The sequence below is a fragment of the Silurus meridionalis genome, chromosome 4 (genome assembly GCF_014805685.1).
Source record: "Silurus meridionalis isolate SWU-2019-XX chromosome 4, ASM1480568v1, whole genome shotgun sequence".
Lineage (NCBI taxonomy): Eukaryota > Metazoa > Chordata > Actinopteri > Siluriformes > Siluridae > Silurus > Silurus meridionalis.
Window position 1 is genome coordinate 34,945,463 of NC_060887.1, and position 25,084 is coordinate 34,970,546.

Sequence of the window (25,084 nt, forward strand, 5' to 3'; positions counted from 1 at the left end):
AGCGGCTGAGAAAGTCTGCTGTCATTACACAGTAGAGGCAAATCATTGAAACCACCTGCTGTCTTTTAAATTCATTTTGGTTGTAACTATTTTTATTTATTTGAAGGTTTACTTTTTGTTTTAGTTTGAATGCGTCTTTTATTTCTTCTCAACATTTATTAATATAATTAATATATTTATTTCATTTAGCATGTTCTTATGACCCAGAACTGTTTTTAGGGGTTCAAGCATGAAATGCTGAAACTCTATTGTTTTTGTAGAGATTTCTATTATTATTATTATTATTATTATTATTATTATTATTATTATTATTATTATTATTATTCCACCATTAAACTGATCGTACAGACCAAACCATAATGCCTTGAGACTTGAAACTTGGCCAGTTGGTAGAGCTCAATTTGGGGAGAGGTTGACACAGTATCAACCCAGTTGGCCAAAGGGGGGTACTACAGTTTTAAAAAATGTATTTCACACATTTCTGGCCATAGCTCAAAGAAGACACATCCTAGACTCAAAACTTTCAGATACTTGCACTCCTTCAGTCTCAGCAAAGAAAATGCTTATTAAAGTTTTTGGTCTATAAAGTAAAATTTAGTTATGTAAAAAAACATAATTTTGTGAACTTAGATCCAGTTTTTTTGCAGCTTTGGAACACAACCAATGTAGCAATGTTCAGTAGACAGGGATTATTAATAATTATATTCACAAATATTCACAAAACCTGGTATATATGTTTATGTGCTCAGTCTTTGGTCAGTAAAAAATAAATTGTGTCGCTTTGCCACTTGGTGGTGCTAAACAAGGCAAAAATTTGAAACTGCTAAAACTACAGAACCGTTCGTCCAATTGACCTGAGTCGATTTGACTTGGCGTTTCATGTCTCTGTTATATTATCCAGAAGCGTTTCTAAAGACATTTGCGTATTTTCCAAAAACATGGCCGCCATCCACTAATGACATTTGAGCACTTGTTAGACAAGGTCATCCTATCAAAACATAACTTGTTGGGCATGTTCAAGTCATGTCCCTAAAATTGTATAAAAATTTTGAGCAAATCGGCCACAAGTGGGCGATATCGTGTTTTTCAATTTATAAATGGTTGTATATTGTACAATTTTTCAAACATACACTAAATTTTGATATGCTTCAATAGATCTCCTTATGTTGAGCAACTTTGCCCCAAGGATCACTGCTGTCAATCAAATTCTTCATCAATTAATCTTAATTGTGTTAAAAACCTTCTTTGTGAACTAGTCCTAGGTTCTTCATCTGATCGGAACCAAACCAATGCAGAAATGTTCACTGGACAGTGCCTATCAATAAATAATAAAAAATGTTGCATTTCCTTCTCAGTGTGTAGGCATGACTGCTTTGACAAAATGGCAATAACTCATGAACAGAATTACATCTTCACGAATCTTTGTATATGCCTAAGTCCTCGGTCTTTGGTCAGAAGAGAAAATATTTTATAGCTTTGCCACTTGGTGGTGCTAAACATTTTTTTTTTTAAACTGCTATACCTAAACAACTGTTTGTCCAATTGACCTAAGACTTGGGAAGTAGAGTCCAGTCTAGTCTAGTGTCCAATCTTATATAAATATTTATGAGAACATTTTGCATATTTAAAAAACATGGGCGCCATCCACCAATGACATTTAAGCACCTGTTAGACAAGGTTAGCAAAGGCCAATCAACATGAAACTCGGTGGGCCCGTTCAACCCATGGCCCTAAAAGTCTGTAGGAATTTTAAATGAACTCGGCCTTTAGGGGGTGGTATCGTGTTATTTAAGTGTATAAATGATTGCATATTGCACGGTTTTTTAACATACTATAAAATTACCGAATTATTCATAAGATGTCATGAGGATATCGATATTTGCGTATCTCAAAAACATGGCTGCCATCTGTCACTTACATGTGAGCACCTGTTAGACAAGGTTACCAGAGGCCTATTATGACGAAACTCAGTGGGCTTGAATCCCGCTAATGTTTGTTTCGTGTTTTTATCCAATTTCTGTTTTAAAAAGTATTGATTGATTAATCAGTTATCGGCAAGTACGATCCTACTTAGCTATCGATATCGGTAGGTCATCGGTCGCTCTCAAGGGAGGTCATTCACAAACCAGTCAGCCTTTTTTTCTCTTCATTCTTTTTCCTTTCTTCCTTTTTTCCTTCTTTTCTTTCTGCCCTTTTCCTCCTTCCCTTTTTAATTTATGCATTTGTACAATACTAATAACAGGTTGAGGTCTAAGGTACGCTCAATATCTGTTATCGTAAAAAAGTAGTCTGAGTGTGATTCATTAAATCCTCTTCGGATGTAGTTCTGATGTTTGTGGGGTACTGGTGCTTGTTTCTGTCCCAATCTGAGGTGAAGTGAGTTTGGAGCAGCCCAGTTTCCACCCGGCGTTGGTGTGAGAGGACTCAGAGCCACATCCCTGAACACATGCACACACATTGATTTAAGGTTTTTCTTTATTAGTGGATTAGTTTTTATGAAGGTGGGTTAGTTGTGTTTAAACAGCCCTCATGTCTCTGCCGTGTTCTAATAAGGGATGAGAGGACGGCGTGATATTTGTATAAAACATTGCAGCAGCCTGCAGGTCAACGCCGCTGTCATTTAATGACCATTCGTGTAGTGAGGAGCGACTATGATAATCCTGCTGTAATGAGTTCCTATAGTGAATATGTCCTGCCTTAATCTGAATCCTCCTGGGCTTCCTGCTTTTGCTGCTAAGGAGAGAGAGAGAGAGAGAGAGAGAGAGAGAGAGAGAGAGAGAGAGAGAGAACAGAATGCAAGAAAAACAGAAAGAGAAAAATACAGACAGACAGAGAGAAAGCAAAAGACAGAAAGCAAGAGACAAAAAGATAGATGAACAGAAAGCAAGACACACAGATAAACAGAGAGCAAAAACCAGCATGAGAAACAGAAAACAAGAGACAGACAAAAAGACAGAATACAAGAGACAAAAAGACAGACAAACAGATAGACAGAAAGCAAGCGACAAAAAGACAGATAGACAGATAGAAAGCAAGAGGCAGGAAGAAAGAAACCAACAGACAGGAAAAAAGAAAGCAAGAGACAAAAAGACAAAAAGACAGACAGACAGACAGACAGACAGACAGACAGACAGAAAGAAAGCAAGAGACAGGAAGATTAAAAGATAGAAAGGGACAGATTGACAATGAGACAGACAAAATAAAGAAAAAGAGGTAGGTTAAGACTAAGACTCACAAGAGAGGAAAAAAGAAGAAAATAGAAGGAAAGAGTCTGTCTGTCTGTCTGTCTGTCTGTCTGTCTCTTTCCTTCTTTTTTCCTCTTTTGTCTGTTTCTCATTTCTCATCTGTCTTTCTGTCTTTTGCTTTATGACTCTACTTTTTTTCTGTCTTTCTTTTTTTCTGTTTCAGTCTCTTTCTGTCTGTTTATATCTTAGTCTGTTAGCCTCTTTTTCTCTCTGAGGTCAAGGCTCACTCAACCAGAAGTTCCACCCTATTTGCTTTCTCTCTCTGCTCTTTCTCTTTTCTCTCTCATTCATCTCACCTGTTCACACCCTTTCTGTAGACTCGGCAAATGTGAGAAGCTCACACAGTAAGCGCACGCACACACACACATGCACACAAACGCGCACACACACACACTCACAGCTGTGTTTGCATTTATTACCATATGTTCGATTTAATTATGACCATCAGCTTCCCTCTGTTTGTCTTTGTTGATGTTCGGCTTCTTAAAGGTCTTTTAGTGCAAGAGTCTCTAGGTTACGTATGTAACCACATGTGGTGGAGACCGCGCTAGCTTCGGAAAATTTAAGGAAGCATTTGCAGGGATGCAGGAAGTATGAAACTAAGACACAGCATCTTGTTCTCTCAGGGTTACAGGGTTACAGATGTTACCTAGATATGTTCCTATATAGAAACTGGATGGGCACAGCTAGGTCGAAGGACTGCGCATTCAAGAGTGGTGCTAAGGTCAAGGCTGTAAGACCTGACAAAGATCAGAGGGGTGGACCAGCCCGCAGCATTGCAAATGTCCTGTAGAGAAACCCCAGAGGTACAGGCCTCACACTTCGGGTTAAGTGAGCCTTGACCCCCAAAAGGAGCTGGGAAACCAGAAGACTCAGAAAAAGAGGAGATAGCATCCACAAACCAACTGCTGATGATCTTCTTGTCCGCAGGAAGACCCTTCTTTTAGCAGAAAAAGAGCTGGTCCAACTTCCTCCACAGGGCAGTTTTGTGGTTGTTTAATACAATACTTCCGCTGGTTGGGGTCCCGAAAAGGATGAGGATAGAATGCCTGGAGCATGATTGGCCGTGGGGCAACAAAGGGCACCTTGGGAACATACCCTGGCCTGGAGTAGAAAAAGGCCCTGGCCATGCTTGGCATAAACTCCAGAAGAGAGGGGGCCACGGAAAGGGCCTGAAGGACCCCAACTCTCTTCAGAAAAGAAGATAAGATAGAAAAGAAGAAAAGCAGTCTTGACTGCGAGAAACCTCAAGGGCACTTGAGAACCACGGCCAGATCCCATGAATGCACTCTAGGTCCGCACCGTGGTACCTGGTACCCATCACTAACAGGTTTTTCTCTAGTGGTCAGGACTTCTTTGTTGATGCCCTTTTAAATAAAGATGACTGTCCTCAGATTTGTTACTTTCTTGTGCTTTGACTTGGAGCTCTGTCTTTGTACCTCATGATGTGAACCTGGCTGGGGTTGAGCCCACTGGGCAAACTCGTGAGACCGGCTGGGGAGGAATCACTGGAGGGCCGCCAACTGCCTTTTGGCCTCTTGGAATCTGTCGACGACAGCATTAACATCATCGCCGAACAGGCCAGTTGGCACGACCTTGTTAACCACAAGTGCCTTTTGATAGCCACCAGGGCTGCCATAGTCCGGCCAATAGCCCTAGTGGTCTACTTGGGGGCCCAAAGAAACATGTCTGTGGCATGACGCAACTCTAGGATGTTATTGTTAATAATTTCTTCTCCCTAGTCCACCTCCTTAAGCAGGTGTGGTTTGAGAAGGGGGGCAGGTGAAGAAGAAGGAGAGGTGGAGGTATGCGCTGGAGAGAAGGGGAATGCAAGTCAGTAGGAGTAAGACAGAGTACATCTGTGTGAATGAGAGAGAGGGTAGTGGAGTGGTGTGGTTGCAGGAAGAAGAGGTGGGGAAGGTGAAGGAGTTCAGGTACCTGGGGTCAACAGTGCAAAGTAATGGAGAGTGTGTTAGAGAAGTGAAGAAAATTCATTTCAATTCACTTTTATTTGTATAGTGCTTTTAACAATGAACATTGTCTCAAAGCAGCTTTACACAGATATTGTGGTGATAAAAAATGAATATGTTCTTTATAAGTAAGTTTGTCCCTGATGAGTGAGCCGGTGGCGACTGTGGCAAGGAAAAACTCCCCGAGATGGCATAAGGAAGAAACCTTAAGAGGAACCAGACTCGAGGGAACCCATCCTCATCTGGGTTGCACCAAATGTCCATTAATTGCAGATAAACAATGTTGAGATGTGCAATGATGGTGATCAGAAGCAAACTGTAGTCCTGAGTCAGTGTAGCAGACTGTTGACATTAACTACAGTCCAAATCCATCCTCAAAGCTCCCGCTCTAACTCTGGAATTTTATGGAACCACCAAAGGCGTTGATGAGAAACCGTCCCCACCTGCACAGAGTGGCCTGCAGTCGAAGAGATCACTGTCCAGCGGAAGGCCTGGACGAAGTGGGAAGATCCACGGAGGGAAGAGGGGCAGGAACAATGGTCACTGGAACCTCAGGGGCATGTTTAATTTGACAGAGAGAGAGAGAGAGAGAGAGAGAGAGAGAGAAGAGGGTGACAGGAAGAGAAGGATATAGAGAAAAGAGTGCAGGCAGGGTGGAATAGGTGGAGAAGAGTGATAGCAGGAGTGATTTGTGATAGAAGAGTATCTGCAAGAGTGAAAGGAAAGTTTATAGGACTGTGGTGAGACCTGCGTTGTTGTATGGATTAGAGACAGTGGCATTAACTAAAAGACAGGAGGTGGAGCTGGAGGTAGCAGAGCTGAAGATATTGAGATTTTCATTGGGAGTAGTGGGGACATGTAGAATGTTTTGGAGACGAGGTAAGGGGGGCATGATTGAGGTGGTTTGGGCATGTGCAGAGGAGGGACATGGGGTATATCAGTAGGAGAATGCTGAGGATGGAACCACCAGGAAGGACGAAAAGAGGAAGACCAAGGAGGGGGTTTGTAGATGTGGTAAAGGAAGACATGCAAGTAGTTGGTTTAAAAGAGGCAGATGCAGAGTACAGAGTAGTATGGAGATGGGTGATCCGCTGTGGCGACCCCTAATGGGAGCAGCGAAATAAGAAGAAAAAGAAGAAGAAGAAGAAGTATTGCCAAAGCATTGAACATACTGATACATAACAACAGAAACAAGAGTCAGTCAGAAATAACAAAAGAACAAAAGATATACAGAGCTATAAAATAAAATTAAATTTAAAAAAAGGTAGTGTGTAAAAAATTTTGTTGCATGACAGCTTTGAATAAACCAGTCTGAGTTATCCTGAAATGATCCTTTAACAGCATGTCCTGGCATGTTTCAACAGTAATTTGGAAATTTGTATCCATTTACAGTTACATTTAGTATAGTGTGTACAATAGTGTGAAAGCTGATACCAATGGAAACTGGATATCAATAATCATGTGAAGTATCCTGCTGTCTGAGTCACTACTATAAATAATTACGTTTTAAAACAAGCACATTAATATCAGCTACTGTTATAGGAAATGAATCATTACCTGCTGACCAATCAGATTTGATCATTCAAAAGTTCTTTAACTCATTCAATACAGTTCAGAGTCTAGTATGTGTGCTTGAAACATAAAAACGTATGAGAAGACAGGTTTGAAACATTTCTCTTTGCCGAATCACCAAAGATTTCTTAATTTGTACAATTTGAGTTGAGTCAGTCGATCAGAGGCAGGAAGAGTGCGATTAAACCTGGTCATGTCACAGTCTGGGGTGAAAGCAATTACTTAAAAAAAAGGAAAAAAAATAATAATATGAAAATGGTTATCAAGCTTTTTTTTTAAAGCTCTGCCATTCTTTTTGGACAAATGACACATTATTGGGTAGCAGGTCATGTGATATTATAATGTTATGACCCAGTCTGTCTGCAGAGCTTGAATAAAAGCATGGGGTGGTGGATATAGGATATGGATATAATGTGTATGGTATCCTGATAGATAAAGAAAGGAGCATAAACACATATACAGTGTAAATAATGTGTATGTACATGCAAATGCAAACATTCGGGTAAGCTTCAGAGTGGTTCAGGCCAAAATAACTATACGGTTGCTTGATTGTGATGCCATCTAAGGGAGGTGGGCGTGGCTTTATTAGAGTGGAATGCAGGAAGGACCAGACTGGAGTCTGGAATGGCATCTGCACAGACTAGAAATACCAACCATACCCAACACATACCATCCAATACAATACAAAATATTGTGGGTTGTAACAATGGAGAGCAGAGCAAGGCTTAATGCAGAAAATGTCCAGCCCAGACGAGGGTGAAGTCCTCAGGAACAGAATCTGGCGAGTAGGGTGGTTGTAGATGTAAGATCATGTGGTTGTTCTCCAATGATCATCATGCACAAGTTGCTGAACGGTTTTAATGTTTTCAGGGTTGAACTCGTCGAAGGTCTTCCTGATCTCTATGTCAAACTTATGTCATGTCAAACGTCTCTCTGGCAGATTTGCCCAGTTTCACGCAGAATTTCATGTTTGCCCTATGTTCTAACTTGTTGTCCATGATGAAATCGAAGAACCAGTGAGCACCATTAGTTTAACAACTATTTGATACCTCCTCGTTATTAGACCATTGTTGTGTCCATGATCGTCCATTTTCATTAGTGGGGAAACAACAAAAATTTTGTACATGGATGTTTGTGCGATTGTTGTTTTGTTGTTTTTTTCCCCTCAGTAATATACAGGGAGTTGATTGAGCGGAGTGAATGTTTAATTAAAGTGACGACGGTTTTAATTGAAGGCCCAAACCAGCTTGACAGTGAATATGATGCTTTATATCGCGTTCCAAGTTTTATGTAGATGAACGCTTTAATTTAATGGCTTTGGAATGAACAAGAAGAAAGGAGAGAGAGAGAGAGAGAGAGAGAGACCCCCTTGTCCTGCTTTAAGTTCATACACAAGCCAGATGGCTGTCTTTTCTTGCATGAGATTAAAAGATGTTTCTAATTCGTATCGTTGCATCCTGGGCAAATGGATATCACAAGGCTAAATCATTTCTCCCCTCTAAGGCACAAAGCAGGGAGGGAGAGATAGAGAGAGAGAAAATGAACGAAAGAATAAAAGTGCAAGATCTTGATCTCTTCCGGCTCTTAACATAGGTATAAGAGAGGTTCTACAGACTTGACACCAGGGTTCATGAGCATACGCCGGAGATGTCAACATTTCCTTTCCGGGAAAGGAGGAGAAAAAAGTGCTCAGTGTTAATTGACTGCTCGGGGAGCCACAAGCTCACACGACTCATTATTAGTGATGAACAGAGATGCGAGAGAGGTGATTGTAATCATTACTGACATAAAAAGGCATTCATTAACAGCAAAAAGAACAATGAGGAGGAAAAAAATTTAGGAGCATAATGTGTGTGTCCAGGATTGTCTCTCTTGTTAATGAATTCGCTTAGTATTCTAGAAATACGAGCAAAACATAATTTTAGATTTATATAGATTAGATTTAACTTTCCCATCGTACATGTTACTTTACAAGGCAAAGAAATACACCAAGCATCTGGTGGTCAGTATGAGAGAATTGTACTCAATCGTGCCAATTTTTTACTGCTGTAATAAAAGAAACAAAAATTTGTATTATGCAGACAAAAACATGCAGGTGATGAATAGGACATGTGTTTTTTCATGGTTATCACTTAGGGTGCACTTACTTTTGTCGCCAGTTATGTAGACAGAAATGGCTGTATGTTGAGTTATTTTCAGAAGACAGTAAATCTATACTGCTATACAAGCTGCACATTAACTACTACTAATATATTCAAGTTTCATTTGTATATTATTGTCCCTTGAGAAGATACACTAAAATGGTTGCTGAAATGTGAGGGGTGTACGATACTGTATATACCTGTGAAAAATCAACACCTTTTGACCAATCAGACTCAATAAATAAGCAGTGTAGTAGCTATTAGGTTGAATTTCCATACTGTTTAACTTATTATAAAAAACGTTAGAAATGTCTGGATCGAAATGCAATTTGTTCGCTCTCGTCTCTCGATCCCAAAGCAGGTGACTGTACCTTTATTGTGCAAAGAGTCAACATATGCTAATTCACCCTGTATTCTGTGTATGTTATGCTAATAAGGAGTTCACAGTAATAAAGATAATACTTGATGTGACAGTGTGTGTGTGTGTGTGTGTGTGTGTGTGTGTGTGTGTGTGTGTGTGTGTGTGTGTGTGTGTGTGTGTTACATTACCATAAATTATGGCTGTGTATGTTATCATCTCCTTTCCACACACAAGGCGTGTTTAATAATCATGTGTTTTTAGGTCTAGGCAGAAGAAACACTGTCATTTAACAGACATACTTAAAGGTTCGTTTATACAGAAGCAGGAATTTGATTTTGAAAAGCCTGAGAGGTTTCAGCCTCAGGATTCTGAAGCTTGTGGCCTGAAAAGTGTACAATGCGATAAATATTGGTGATTGACAGGAAAAGGATCGAGGCTTACTATTTGAGGTGTTTCTAATTTGCATAAACACAAAGCTAGCTAAGCTAACTATTTATTTCAATTTGATTTTATTTTTATAGCATTTTTAACAATGAATATTGTCTTAAAGCAGCTTCATAGAAAAATATATTTACAAATTTTAATGTCATAAAATCTTCCTAATGAGTGAGTCAGTGGGTTGGAAAAATTCAATGAGATGGTATGAAGAGGAAACCTTAAGAGCAACCAGACTCGAAATTAAACCCATCTTTATCTGGTAGTTTATTGAATTTATTTTAACTTTTTTTATTATTCAGATTAATTTATTAATTGTATGTATTTTTTTATTATTTGTTTGAATTGAGATTACAGCAAGCTGAACTAATATTTATATAATTTTGTACTACTCCTACTACTATATCTATATTGTAGATATTATTCTTCTATCTAAAATGTAAAAAATATAACGGTTCTATTTTTTGGGTTATATACAAAATCCAAGTTTGAGTTCAGGAATTACCTGCTAGGCGATTCAGGTTTAATTACATTTAATTTATATACTGTTTTTTGTTAACAATAGTCACCAAGTAGGTATATGCCAATACATAGGTTCAGAATTTGCATTTATACATGTATCTATTTAAATGTTTATCCTAATGAAGAAGCTTCACAAAACAATCATGAGGGAAAACGGAGACTTCCTGCAAAAAAAAACCTTGAGAGGAACCTGGACACAAAACAGAGCCCATCCTCATCTGTGTGTTGCCGGACCGTACCATTGTGATTATTAGTGCGTTTATATTATTTACATTTAAGGCATTTGGCAGATGGCCTTATCCAGAGCGACTTACAATTGTCCTATTCATACAACTGAGCAGTTGAGGGTTAAGGGCCTTGCTCAAGGGCCCAGCAGTGGTGGTGGTGGAATTTGAACTCATGGCCTTCTGATCAGAAGGCCAACATCTTAACCATGGAGCTACCCCACATACAGTATTACGTAACCAAACAAAAAATCATTATAATTTTAAAATATATAAAGTTTTGAATTGTTCATTGATGTAGTCGAAACCTTTTGTGGCAGTTGCAGTTCTAAAGCTATCATATCTAGGTTTTGTATAACAAAACTATTGTAGCAAAGTCTGTTTAAATTATTTGCATTTCAGTGTAATCATCATGGTTAGTAAGTGTTTACCAACCACACAGATCCTCATGGATCTTTAGACTGTCCATGAAGGGCCATTCTCAGAAGCACTGAGTGGTTTCCAGATAATGAGAACCCCAAGCATAAGCATTTGCATTTACAGCATTTGGTTAACAATATTCAACTAAGCATTTGAGGGTTTGGGGCTTTGCTCAAGGGTCTGCAGAGGCATGCAGTTGATGCTGCTGGGATTTTAACTCATGACCTTCTGAGCCTAAAAACTGAACACCACTTTGTCCGGATGGAAAAAGTACAAATAGCAAGTCAAGCTGTATGAAAGATCACATATTGTAAAGAAAACACAATTTTGAAAGAAAAAAATTGATAACGGCGATCATAGGACACATGCCATTACGTTATTAAAATTATCTTAGAAATCTATTTTAAACTACTTTTAAAAAATTGTCAAACAAATCTCATAAATAAAAAGGATCGATTGATTCAGTTGAGTAAAAAGTCACCACTGGAGATAGTGTTGTTTAGTGTAACAAAAGAGGTTGTTCAGTAGTTGTGAAATAGTTGTTAACTACCATCTTTGTCTTTTTCTCTCTGTGCAGGTGGAATGTACTTGGCCTTCAGGGGGCGCTGCTGAGTCACTTTGTGGAGCCCGTGTATCTGTACAGTGTGACTGTAGGCAGCTTGACACACACCGGTCACCTCTCCAGAACACTCAACCAGAGGATGGAGCATCTGGGCTCACTTCCTGCCTGCTACCGTCGCAACCAGCCTCTACTCAGCAGTACGTGAAGCTTCACACACTACAATACACACTACAATACTGACACTCCTGCTGCACCAACATACCACCTGACACAGGGGAAAGGTCCTTCCTGTTGAGGTTAATCAGGTCCTCAGTCTTTCCCAGATATAATACCAGCAAGAACAACGTAGTTTGCTAATCAACAAGTCTTTTTTTGCATGTTTTTAATTTACACACCCTCTCAATGTCGTAAGCAAAATCCTGATTAGCCAGTTAACACGTGTCTCACTGCTTTATTGCCTGTGTGTGGATGTAAAATCGAACCTCCGTTACACTAAAAACTCGTAAGCTACTATCGAACTAAGAAAAAAACCCCCTCGGGTCGTAATCGTGGTGCGGTCCACTCGAGCTCGAGTTCAGCAAGTGAAGTGAAATCAAAATGTCTGCTCACAGCATCAACGCTATCATGTCTTTACATATTAACAATTTACACTGCACGTATTCGCTCCAGAGTGATCAACATACAGACAAATCTATAACACTGACTATACAATTTGCTGATTGAAGGAGACACACTTCACTCACTTGTTACAGTTAGCCGGCTAACACAATGCTAACAAAATAAGATAAACAATAAGGCGTCCACGTTTATATATATATATATACTGTACAGTGTATGCAGGACGGTCCTGTACATATTTTTTTCTTAACGTATATATATATATATATATATATATATATATATATATATATATATATATATATATATATATATATTTATTTATTTATTTATTTATTTATTTATTTAGAAAATGCAAACTCCTCTGTCCTAAAGATTATTGTCATCCTCGAGTTTTTCAAGTTGTTACTACGGAAGCGATAAATAAATTACGATGACAGGTATAAAGAAACTACTAGCAAATTTCATTTTTTTCACGATCAAAGGTAAAACAACACGCAAGCGTTGATGTTCATGTTTTCTTCATAATTGTTGTAAGTTGTTTTATATGTAAATAGTGCTAATATTATTGAGCTGATTTGAAAGCTGATGTGAATTACATATAAAGGTAATATAAAGTACACATAGCAGAAAAAACAGTTTTCCCAAGGATTAACGGACACTGATATGACCTTAACCAGAACAACCAACAGCATCACACACACACACACACACACACACACACATTATATATATATATATATATATATATATATATATATATATATATATATATATATATATATATATATATATATATAAATAATGTGTGTGTGTGTGTGTGTGTGTTATGCTGTTGGTTGTTCTCGGCTCTATCCTTCATCCCCATAATCAATCTAATCACACGACTTATCAGCAGGAGAGGAGGAGTTTGCACTTTGCACCTCCGCTTCAGCCTTTTCATGGTCTTTGATGAGCTCTTCCTCTATTGTGTTGCCTCTGTTGTTGGGAAAGGGGGGAAGCTGGGTGTATGGGGGGGTGTCCTGGTTATTTTAAGCCCCGCTGTCATAAAGAACAGAGGTCTCCAGGAGCGAAGCAGAGCTATTATCACCAGCGAGCAAAATCGCTTCTTCACTTAATCAATGAGCCTGTCCTTCACACGCGGGTCACGCATGTGCTACTGCTGTGTAACACTAACACCACACATGGATAAGTGTCAGAAATAAATAAACGTTTATAATTATTATAGTGCAAATGAATGGACATAGCTTTAGACATTTTTTCATATGCTTTTGCTCTATAGCATTTTGAAGAGCAATAGTTAGCATTTTGAAGAATAATAGTTAGTTAGCATTTAGCATTAGTTAGTTAGCATTAGTTAGTTAGTTAGCATTAGCAGCTTTTAGAATGTTGATGGAGAAGAATAGAGAAGGTCAGAAGGAGTTGCATTGTGTGTTTGTGTATTTAGAGAAAGCGTACGACAGGGTGGCGAGAGAAGATTTGTGATATTGTATGAGGAAGTCTGGTGTGGCAGAGAAGTATGTGAGGGTGGTGCAGGACATGTATGAGGACAGTGTGACAGCAGTGAAGTGTGCTGTAGGAACAGCAGACTGGTTTAAGGTGGAGGTTGGACTGCATCAAGGATCGGCTCTGAGCCCTTTCCCTTTTTGCAGTGGTGATGGACAGGTTGACGGATGAGTCAGACAGAAGTCTCAGTGGACTATGATGTTTGCGGATGATATTGTGATCTGTGGTGAGAGTAGTGAGCAGGTTTTAAAGATCCTGGAGAGGTGGAGGTATGCGCTGGAGAAAAGGAAATGAAAGTCAGTAGGAGTAAGACAGAGTATATGTGTGTGAATGAGAGGGAGGAGAGTGGAGTGGTGCGGTCGCAGGGAGAAGAGGTGGAAAAGGTGGAGGAGTTCAGGTACCTGGGGTCAACAGTGCAAAGTAATGGAGAGTGTGTTAGAGAAGTGAGGAAAAGAGTGCAGAAATGAATGAATGAATGAATAAAAGGATTGAATAAGTAACAGACAGACAGACAGACAGACAGACAGACAGACAGACAGACAGACAGACAGACAGATAGATAGATAGATAGATAGATAGATAGATAGATAGATAGATAGATAGATAGATAAGACAAGAAAGGTATGAATGAATAAAAGGATTGAATAAGTAACAGACAGACAGACAGACAGACAGACAGACAGACAGACAGACAGACAGACAGACAGACAGACAGACAGATAGATAGATAGATAGATAGATAGATAGATAGATAGATAGATAGATAGGTGGATGGATGGATGGACGGACGGACGGACGGACGGACGGACGGATAGAAATTTATTCTTAGATTTCAAATGTTTCTATATTTAAAAACTTAATATGGTTTATGTGATGAATGAAGATTCTGTGGTGGTCATTGAGAATGGATCACTTTTTAAATACACTAACACCTTAAATTTTTTTAAGTAAACACACACACACACACACACACACACACACACACACACACACACACACACACACACACTTACGGTGGATATAAGGTGTACCTGTGGTGATGGAGGAGTGTCGGCTCATCGAAAGCAGAATAAGAGTTATCAGAGCTCTTCACCATAAAGGGCAAACCCCAGAACAATGAGCGTCGAGAATCGATCATGATTTCATGAAGGAAGAAAATCAAACAGTCTATTAGAGAAATATAAGAGTGGAGTCAATGAGGGATGCAAAATGAGGCATGAATGAAGAGCGGAAGACACTGAAAGAAAAGAAAAAATGAATGAGGGAAAAAGAGAGCGAGAGAAATGCTCAGATACAGAGCAAGTCTATTAGTGCACGGACACAACAACAGGAGACAGGATCATTGTCCTGATGGCAGGAGATTCATCGCAACTGTTTGAGAAATGAAAGAATGGAAGTTGATGCAGGGAAAGAGGCCATTTGGGAGATTATTCCTCCGTTCTTTCTGTTCATCAGCATTTCATCTCGACCTGTTTGCTTTGTGATTGAAACGCACGCATGCGGTTTACGGAGTCGAATATGTCAGGATATGGCACGAGGACACGCTGCAGAATAAGTCGTCGCGTCATCGTGATGCGTTCTTTATTGTCTTGGGGTAAATCGTTCGCCAGGTTCGAGACGCAACATCACCGGCGCCCGCTAATGCGCGGTCAACCTGCTCTGAACGAGCGCTACGCTAATTGATGTGGCAAATATGTTTTGACGGGGGATTGAGAGGGCTTTTGTGTCTGGGACTGATGTTTACTGCACAGACACTACATTAGACTAAGCTAATGGAACACTCCAGCACTCACCGACAATTAAGCAGGTTAAGTGAGTCGCCGTGTCGCTAGCATACCGCGCTAATGCACGCTCCTCTCTCAGCACACACACCCTCTCCTGCTCATATAGCTACTTATAGACTCAATTTCTATCCATCCATCTCTCTCTCTATCTCTCTCTTTCAATTTTTTGTCTTTCTCTTTTTCTCTTTCTCCCCCTCTCATTTTTCTTTCTCTCTCTTTCTCCTTGTCTTTCTGTCTGTCTGTCGCTCTTTTTCTTTCTCTCCTGTCTGTCTGATGATTTTACTGTTTTTCCTCTTCTTCACCTCCTTATAATAAATGTCTGACCATTTCCCTCACTCTTTCTGTCTGTCTCTCTTTCTGTCTGCCTGACTGTCACCTTCTTTTCTTCTCCTTCTTTTCTTCCTGTCTGTTTATCTTTCTCTATATATTTGCTATTTCTCTGTCTGTCTCTTTTTCTGTCTGACTATCTTTCTCTCCTCCTTTTCTTTCTCTCTCTATGTCTGCCTGACTGTCGCTCTTCTTCTCCTTCTCTTTCTGTGTCTGTCCTCTTCTATTTATCTCGCTCTGTCTCTTTTACCTATTCTTTGTCTTTCTCTCTCTCTTTATTTCTGTCTGACTATCTCGCTTTCTCCCCTCTTATAAAGGTCTGTTTTTTCTTTTTCTTTCTCCTTATCTTTCTGTGTCTGTCGCTCTTTTCTTTCTCTCCTGTCTGTCTGATGATTTTACTGTTTTTCCTCTTCTTCACCTCCTTATAATAAATGTCTGACCATTTCCCTCACTCTTTCTGTCTGTCTCTTTCTGTCTGCCTGACTGTCACCTTCTTTTCTTCTCCTTCTCTTTTCTTCCTGTCTGTTTATCTTTCTCTATATATTTGCTATTTCTCTGTCTGTCTCTTTTTCTGTCTGACTATCTTTCTCTCCTCCTTTTCTTTCTCTCTCTATGTCTGCCTGACTGTCGCTCTCTTCTTCTCCTTCTCTTTCTGTGTCTGTCCTCTTCTATTTATCTCGCTCTGTCTCTTTTACCTATTCTTTGTCTTTCTCTCTCTCTTTATTTCTGTCTGACTATCTCGCTTTCTCCCCTCTTATAAAGGTCTGTTTTTTTTCTTTTTCTTTCTCCTTATCTTTCTGTGTCTGTCGCTCTTTTCTTTCTCTTCTGTCTAAAGATTTTACTCTATATCTCTCTTCTTCCCTCTCTCTCATAATAATAAATGTCTGACCATTTCACTTACTCTTTCTGTCTCTCTGTCTCTTTCTTTCTTTTCTGTCTCTCTCTTTCTGTCTGCCTGACTGTCACCTTATTTTCTTCTCCTTCTGTCTCTCTTTCTGTTTGTTTATCTCTCTCTCACTGTCTATTTCTCTTTGCTCTCTCTCTCTCTCTCTCTCTCTCTCTCTCTCTCTCTCTCTCCCTTCCTCTCCTTCTCTTTCTGTGTCTGTGCTCTTCTATTTATCTCGCTCTTTCACCATTTCTTTGTCTTTCTCTCGCTCTTTATTTCTGTCTGACTATCTCTCTTTCTCTCCCCTCCCCAATCTAACTCATAATAAATGTCTGACCAACTCGTACTCACGCTCTTTCTGTCTCCCTCCTTCTCTGTCTTTCACCTTTTTTCATTTTTTAGCCCAGGACTGTATTAGTTCATTTTTTAAATAAGTCAGTAGAGTATCTATACAGAAGTCCATAATAAACACTGGTGAGGTCACGAGAGACCCTGTGGCCATTCAGTACATTAATGGAGTATCTGTGTCACATACAGGACCTTCAAACAGATGAAACTTGCTTTCGATTCCTGAGTTTGTATTACAGTCCACTTGGTGCTGATGAGTGAGAGTTCTCCTCACTACACTCCTACACATGATATTACAGGATTTCGACTTCCCTCTGATAATGTGTGTAATGATGATTCTGTGTGTGTGTGTGTGTGTGTGTGTGTGTGTGTGTGTGTCTTAGGTCTAAGCAGCAGCAGTGAGTGTTGGCAGCAGCTCAAGGCTTCGTGCTTCAGCGTGAACTGGACTGCAGGAGACGAGCAGCTGGAGGTGATCAACGCCTCCGTGGGCAAACGCAGAGACTGTGGAGCTCCATCACGACTCTGTAAACGTGCACTTTTCACACGCTGGAACAGAGTCTATCGCAAAGTGAGAGCTCCTCCATCCACACACACACACACACACACACACACACACACACAGAATTTCTCAATCAGCGTCATTAACAGAAAAATTAAACCTGTTACAGTGCAGTCACATGCGCCATAAAATCCATAATCTAAAAACCGTTTTTTTGTTTGTTTGTTTGTGTTCATAACATAATGACAGCAAACATCAGCAGCAAATGTTTCATAAATAAAAAAAATATATAACTTCTATCCGCACTGATGAAACACTGATGAAGTGTTCTGCTTCACAATAGTAAACAAACAGGAAAAAAAAAATACTAATGAACAAATAAACAAGCAAGAAAACAAACAAATAAAAAAGAAAAATACGATTAATGTAAATAAAAAAAACATAAACAACAAACAAATAAAAACAGTAATAATATTAACACATAAATATAAATAAAAATAAAAAAACTTATAAGCACTCGAATGATATAAGTTAATAATATTTAAATCAATAAATAAACAAACAAATAAATAAATATATAAACAATATATTTATAAACAATCAAACTATGCTAGTAAGTTTAATATTAAAATAATACAAATAATAAATACATAGAGTAGGAAGCCATATTAGCATTGTGAGATACATACTGTACATACATACATACATATATCTAATATACTTTCCATGTATGTGTGTGTGTGTGTGTGTGTGTGTGTGTGTGTGTGTGTATATATATATATATATATATATATATATATATATATATATATATATATATATATATATATATATATATATATATATATATTATTATGATGGAGAAAACCACCTGTTCAATTTTCCCTCATCATAAAATCCAGATTCTATCAATATAAACATAAGAATAATAATAAAACTTTCCACAACCCCACCCCTTTTTTAATATTCCGTCTTTATTTGCATCCTTGAACCTCATTGGTGCTTCCATTCTATGATGCAATAACACTCAGCTGTCAGCTTCTACCTCTTTTTCAACCTTCTTATTTTCCTCCTGTATTGTGTCTGTGGTAAACTCATAATGCAGATCTCTCATATCATATGAAGGGAGGTCATTGCTTAGTCATTAAGGCGTTGGACTTTGGCTCTGAAAGTTGTGAGTTCAAATCCCAGCCACACCAAGTTGCCCCTGTTGGGCCCCTCATGCTGGCCCCTTAACCCCATAGCTGCTGTATGAATCAGTTAAATACAAAACCCCTGCAATATTGACTTGTGGTTGATGTTCAGCCCTTGCACACTACACTAGCTCTGCCATCATGTGCTTTGAGAAACGAACATTAAAACTCTCGTATGTTTTTTTGTGTTTTTTTTTTTTGCCATTTTTACAAACCGTTTCTTCAACACAAACCTGGAGGGAGCCTGAGTTTTTATTTTGTAACTGAGAACAAGTCGAGATGTTTGCAACGAGTTTCACTTTAAAAAAGCGTGAAAGTAAAACACACGGCCTTGTCATGGAAGTGTACAGAAGAGCTCCGGCTGCTCTACCAAATGGTGGCAGTTAAAGTCTAATGACTGTAGAGCTGGTAATCATCATGAAAAGCACTTGAGCAGCGTCGCACGGCAAACGCTCGCCGAGCACAGCGAGAGGCGCACCAGCTCACACGCTAATCTCGCAAGAAACTTTACTTTTCCCCATGCCTCTTCTTCTTCTTCTTCTTCATCTGCTGCACCTCTCCCATCTCTTATCTGTGTGTGTGTGTGTGTGAGAGAGAGAGAGAGAGAGAGAGAGAGAGAGAGAGAGAGAGAGAGAGAGAGAGAAGAAAGTGTGGGACAAAAGAAAATGCACCAAAAAGCTCACAGAATGTTCAATTGCTTGTGAAATTTAAATGGGGAGATTACACAGCTGTTGAAGTTCCCGCTTTGTGCCGGCTCATTCGTTTTTGTTTTGCTCTCTCACACTCTCTACTTTCTTGCTTTCTTTCTTTCTTTCTTCCTGCAGCTGGTAGCGAGCGCTCCGGGTTCGAGCGGCGGCCTGCTGACGTACGGCGAGGCCAAGCGGGCGGCAGCGTCGTACCAGAGCGCTAAGGAGCAGTGGGTGCGTGCGCTACGGGAAGCCGGATTGGGGACGTGGGTCAGGAAACCGGCGGAGCAAGAACGCTTCGTGCTGACGCCGTGAAACCAGAACTCGAACATAAACACGGCAGGATGAGGGCATGAAGACTTGATCCTGAGGAGCAGGAAAAAAATGGGTTTTGGGAACGACTCTTTTATTTTCACCTTCCAGCGTCCCCTCTTTTTCTTCCATCTCACCTGCAGCTGTTACACTCCAATAAAGCTGTGTGTGTGTGTGTGTGTGTGTGTGTGTGTGTGTGTGTGTGTGTGTTAACCTTCGGCAAAGTGAAAGGCAGCAGCCACGTCGTCATCGCTGGCCCATTTCCGGATTCTCAGCCCCTGTAGATTTCTTGGCGCACCGTCCAATTAAAGGTGCTGTCAGAATGATGGGCCCCTCCCCCTCTTCTCTCAATCTCTCTCTCTCTCTCTTTTTGTCTCACACACTTATTCAAGCTGTACCTCTTTCCTTTTCATCAAACACACTCGCTCCTTCGCGCTCACCTCTGACGGAAAGAAAGTAGGAAAGAAAAAGAGAGCAGGAGGGTGATTTGACATTGCAGCGACAGGTTAATTCAAGCCCTTTTGTGTGCAGCGCAGGGAATATAAAGAGACGAGAGGAAGAAATAGTGACAAGCGAACATAAACGGTGCCATTAAAGCGTGGAGGGTCTGCATGCGGCGCTCGGGAGGGTACGCCGTGCCAGGTTTCTCGTGACACACGTACTTGTTTTTTTTTCTTCTTTCTATTATGTTGCTTCACTGTAGATTTACATTATATAGACACAAGTTTGTAGACACCTGCGCTTCTTTTTAAACATCCTGTTCCACATTTAGTTTCTATTCATTGGCTTATAATAACCTCCACTCTTCTGGGAGGATGTTCCACTAGAGTGTGGACGTTTGTGCTCATTCATCTATAAGGGTGTGAGTACAGTCAGGTAGTGATGTATGTGAGGTGAGGAGGCCTGAGGTGCAGTCAGCGTTCATCATGTTCGAGGGTCAGAGCTCAATAGCAGGAGATCTTCCATTTCAAACCATGTAAAGCATATCTTCATGGAGTTTGCTTTGTACACAGGTGCATCATCATGCGGGAACAGGTTTGGGTCTACTAGTTCTAATGAAGGGGAGAAAAAGAGTTTGGAGAAGAACCACATGACTGGAAAACTCAGGTGTCCTAATACTTTTGTATACAGCGCTGATGATGGTTCCTCCCTGGGGATTTGCCACGTGTCCTTTTATTTGTCATGTCAAGAGCGCTTTTCACATCAGACAGTCTCAAAGCAGCTTTACAGAAATTAACAGTGAATGTGAATGATGTGTGTTTATCCCTGATGAGCAGCCATGGTGACTGTGGGACGGAAAAACTCCATTAGATGTTATGAGGAAGAAACCTTGAGAGGAACCAGACTCTAAAGGGGAACCCATCCTCATTTGGTTCATGGTTTAATTTGTTGGATTACACAATATATTTTTGATACGTTTTATTTTTAACGGTGTCATCAAGTCAGAGTGTTTATCATCAGGAGGACCAATTCAGACTAAATGAAATGGGTTCGTCTGGTTTTTAGTATATTTTGGGGCATAGCGCATAAATGTTATATAAAAATAAAATTATCTCAAAAATGCAAATGAAATGTAGGGGAAAAAAACATAGCTTATTATTATTGATATTATTACAATTTTTTTTTATTTAATTTCAATTCATTTCAATTTAATGTTCATAAAAAAAAAATATCCAGAAATAAAACTGAATTGCCAAATAATGATCCACAAAATGATTTTACCATCAAATGTTCAAAAACAAACAAAAAAATAAATAAATAAAAGAAGAAAAAGAATCTTTTAGAAAAATAAATAAATCCTGATATTGGTTAAATATTTTTTTTAAGACATTTTAAAGTAAATTATAAATATGACCTTTGTGAAATCATATTTTTGTTTTTGTTTATAGAAGGAAAAATAAATAAATGCTATTTAAACCTGCATATCTATAAATAAATAAAAGATAAGGTGGAAAAACGATAACAGTGGATTATTTTAAATATAATATAGGATCAAAAAAAAAGAAAATTCTTTTTGACAAAAAAAAAAATGTAATCAAATTTTTGGATTTTTTGATAATGTATGAATTTCTGTCATGCATTTATTAAGCATTAGGTCACCTGTCAATCAAAGTCAGTAAGTGAGATCGGTTTATCAGATTATTATTTATTTATTTATAATGCAAATATAATGCATCATTTTTACAATTGGATTTGTGCAGTTAGTCAGACGAACACAGATTTCATTTCTTCTCATTTTGTCCTCTGTCGTGACACACAAGCAATTTATAAATGAAGCAAATAACTAAACCCTGATGATTTTCTTGCCTTTTAGTCAAGTTTTGCATTTTGGGTTTACATTCTGAGATCCTTGTGTAAAGTTGATCCTCTCTGATGACACGCTGTACGCTGAAGCGACATGTAAATGCCTGTATCAGCTGTATGGTGACACCTAGTGGTAGAGTGGTGGTAATACTGGTGGACCGAACGTTGCTTTAACCCTGTGCATGAATCACTTTCCTCTTGCTCTCCACCTTCAGTGTATTTCGCTGAATCTGTGACTAACTGTAGACTGAGATGTAATAGGCAGTAGATTAGGATGGAGAACGTCGTCCTCCATCAAGGTCTCTTTCCCCCAGTCTTTTCAAACCCAGTTAAAGGTTACAGGTAAAGAACATCATCACCTGCTCTATCCATACTCCTTTTATAATCCTCACATATTTCCTCCAGGATGTCCAAAATGGCTGTCAGAAACCTTTTTTTTATTCCTCTATAGAAAAGAGAATGATATAAATGACTTGTTTAGTATCTTAAAGAAAAAGAGTCAGTAGTAGGCATGACCGAACGGCAATATTGTAATATTCCCTGTACATTTTGTAAACTTTGTATAAAAAAAAAAAGAAAAGAACAAGGTTAAAAAAAAATAAAAATAAAAAACAACACAAGGTGTCGGAATATGATGTATATTTAAATCTGCAATTATTATGCTGCTAAGATCTGTACATTGCACTTCAGTTGTATCATAAAGTGAATGTTTATGTGAATAAAAAAAGAAAACCGCATATAAAAATAAAGTTTGTGTCTTATTTTGCATATTGAGATCATTAAACTGTGCAGACTTGTTCGTATGAATATTCATATCTACACCCACTTACACATACACATGGTGAACGGGTCAGAACCCCAGCGCTTATACGAGTTTTACGGTATTTTTCCCTCCTGTTGCATTAGAAGGCATTATTATTATTGTATATTCAGAAAAAAAAAAATCCTGGTGCACTCAGTTTAATGGTATTTCTCAAACTTTGTCAAATCCCTATCACTTACTAGTGGAGTGACTGTGGTGAAGGAAAACCACAAACCATTGTAAAAGAACATTACAATCCAAATCCATCCTCATGGTTCCTCATCATTTGTACCTAATGAGCAAACCATAGGTCTATTACAAGATTTTGAGACCTCATGAGGATGAAACCTTGAGAGGAACCAGATTAAAAGTGAACTCCTCCTCATCTGAGTGACACCTGGATACATGTTAATCATTGTTGAGATGATTAAATGTTCCCTGATGGAAACCTGATTGAAAAAAAATAATGGTAATTGTATCTTAAGCTGGTCAATTCAATTTTATTTGTATAGTGAGTTGACCGTCACATTGCATACTTACGTTAAAACGAATGTATATACATTTTAAATTCATATATTAGACCCAATAATTAACCCCTAACGAGCAAACTACAGGTGAGAGTGGAAGAAAACATTCAGGAGACTTCATGAAGAAGAAACCTTCAGAGGAACCAGACTCAAAAGGGATCCCATCTTCATCTGGGTGACATCCAGATACATATTCATGTTAATGTAGAATAAAATCAGGATAAAAAGAAAAAAAACTGAGGTGGAGAAAACGATTATAAACTACTGAGGAAGAAGGTACAGTTTTAATCCTGCTACTACTAGTGTTTATTACTTACACCATAAAAGACAATTAGCCTCATAGCCTACTGTTAAAACCTTCACACCAGTAGTGCTTCATTCCTACATATACCATAGTCAGTCTGAATACTCTGTGGCCTCACTAAAGGAGGCATGGCCTCTGTGTGTGTGTGTGTGTGTGTATATCAGTGAACGAGGTGTGGCCTCTGTGTGTGTGTGTGTGTGTGTCTATCAGTGAAGGAGGCATGGCCTCTGTGTGTGTATCAATGAAGAAGGCGTGGCCTCAGTGTGTATGTGTATCAGTGAAGGAGGCGTGGCCTCTGTGTGTATGTGTATCAGTATCAGTGAAAAAGGCGTGGCCTCTGTGTATAAAGAAGGCATGGCCTTTGTGTGTGTATCAGTATCAGTGGAGAAGGCGTGGCCTCTGTGTATGAAAAAGGCGTGGCCTCTGTGTATGAAGAAGGTGTGGCCTCTGTGTATAAAGAAGGCGTGGCCTTTGTGTGTGTATCAGTATCAGTGAAGAAGGCGTGGCCTCAGTGTGTATGTGTATCAGTGAAAGAGGCGTGGCCTCTGTGTGTATGTGTATCAGTAAAAAGACGTGGCCTCTGTGTATGAAGAAGGCGTGGCCTCTGTGTATAAAGAAGGCATGGCCTTTGTGTGTGTATCAGTATCAGTGGAGAAGGCGTGGCCTCTGTGTATGAAAAAGGCGTGGCCTCTGTGTATGAAGAAGGTGTGGCCTCTGTGTATAAAGAAGGCGTGGCCTTTGTGTGTGTATCAGTATCAGTGAAGAAGGCGTGGCCTCAGTGTGTATGTGTATCAGTGAAAGAGGCGTGGCCTCTGTGTGTATGTGTATCAGTAAAAAAGACGTGGCCTCTGTGTATGAAGAAGATGTGGCATCTGTGTATAAAGAAGGCGTGGCCTTTGTGTGTGTACCAGTATCAGTGGAGAAGGCGTGGCCTCTGTGTATGAGGAAGGTGTGGCCTCTGTATATGAAGAAGGTGTGGCCTCTGTGTATAAAGAAGGCATGGCCTTTGTGTGTGTATCAGTATCAGTGAAAAGGCGTGGCCTCTGTGTGTGTGTGTGTGTATCAGTGAAGGAGGCGTGGCCTCTGTGTGTATGTGTATCAGTATCAGTGAAAAAGGTGTGGCCTCTGTGTATAAAGAAGGTGTGGCCTCTGTGTATCAGTATCAGTGAAGAAGGCGTGGCCTCAGTGTGTATGTGTATCAGTGAAGGAGGCGTGGCCTCTGTGTGTAAGTGTATCAGTATCAGTGAAAAAGGCGTGGCCTCTGTGTATAAAGAAGGTGTGGCCTCTGTGTATAAAGAAGGCATGGCCTTTGTGTGTGTATCAGTATCAGTGGAGAAGGCGTGGCCTCTGTGTATGAAGAAGGTGTGGCCTCTGTGTGTGTATCAGTATCTGTGAAGAAGGCGTGGCCTCTGTGTATGAAGAAGGCGTGGCCTCTGTGTATGAAGAAGGCGTGGCCTCTGTGTATGAAGAAGGCGTGGCCTCTGTGTGTGAAGAAAGCGTGGGGTCTTTCATTCATAGCAATGATCAAATAAATAG

General features: G+C 39.5%; 1 protein-coding gene across 1 annotated transcript in view; it reads left to right on the forward strand.

Moving 5' to 3' along the window:
* Positions 1-20,439, forward strand: part of adarb2 (adenosine deaminase RNA specific B2 (inactive)) — a 238,513-nt gene extending 218,074 nt beyond the window's left edge. Inside the window, exons 8-10 of the mRNA XM_046846163.1 lie at positions 11,468-11,649; positions 17,305-17,489; positions 19,438-20,439. Of these exons, the coding sequence (XP_046702119.1) occupies positions 11,468-11,649; positions 17,305-17,489; positions 19,438-19,614 (544 nt within the window). The 3' untranslated portion in view covers positions 19,615-20,439. The remainder of the gene's footprint in view (positions 1-11,467; positions 11,650-17,304; positions 17,490-19,437) is intronic.
* Positions 20,440-25,084: the final 4,645 nt, after the last annotated feature.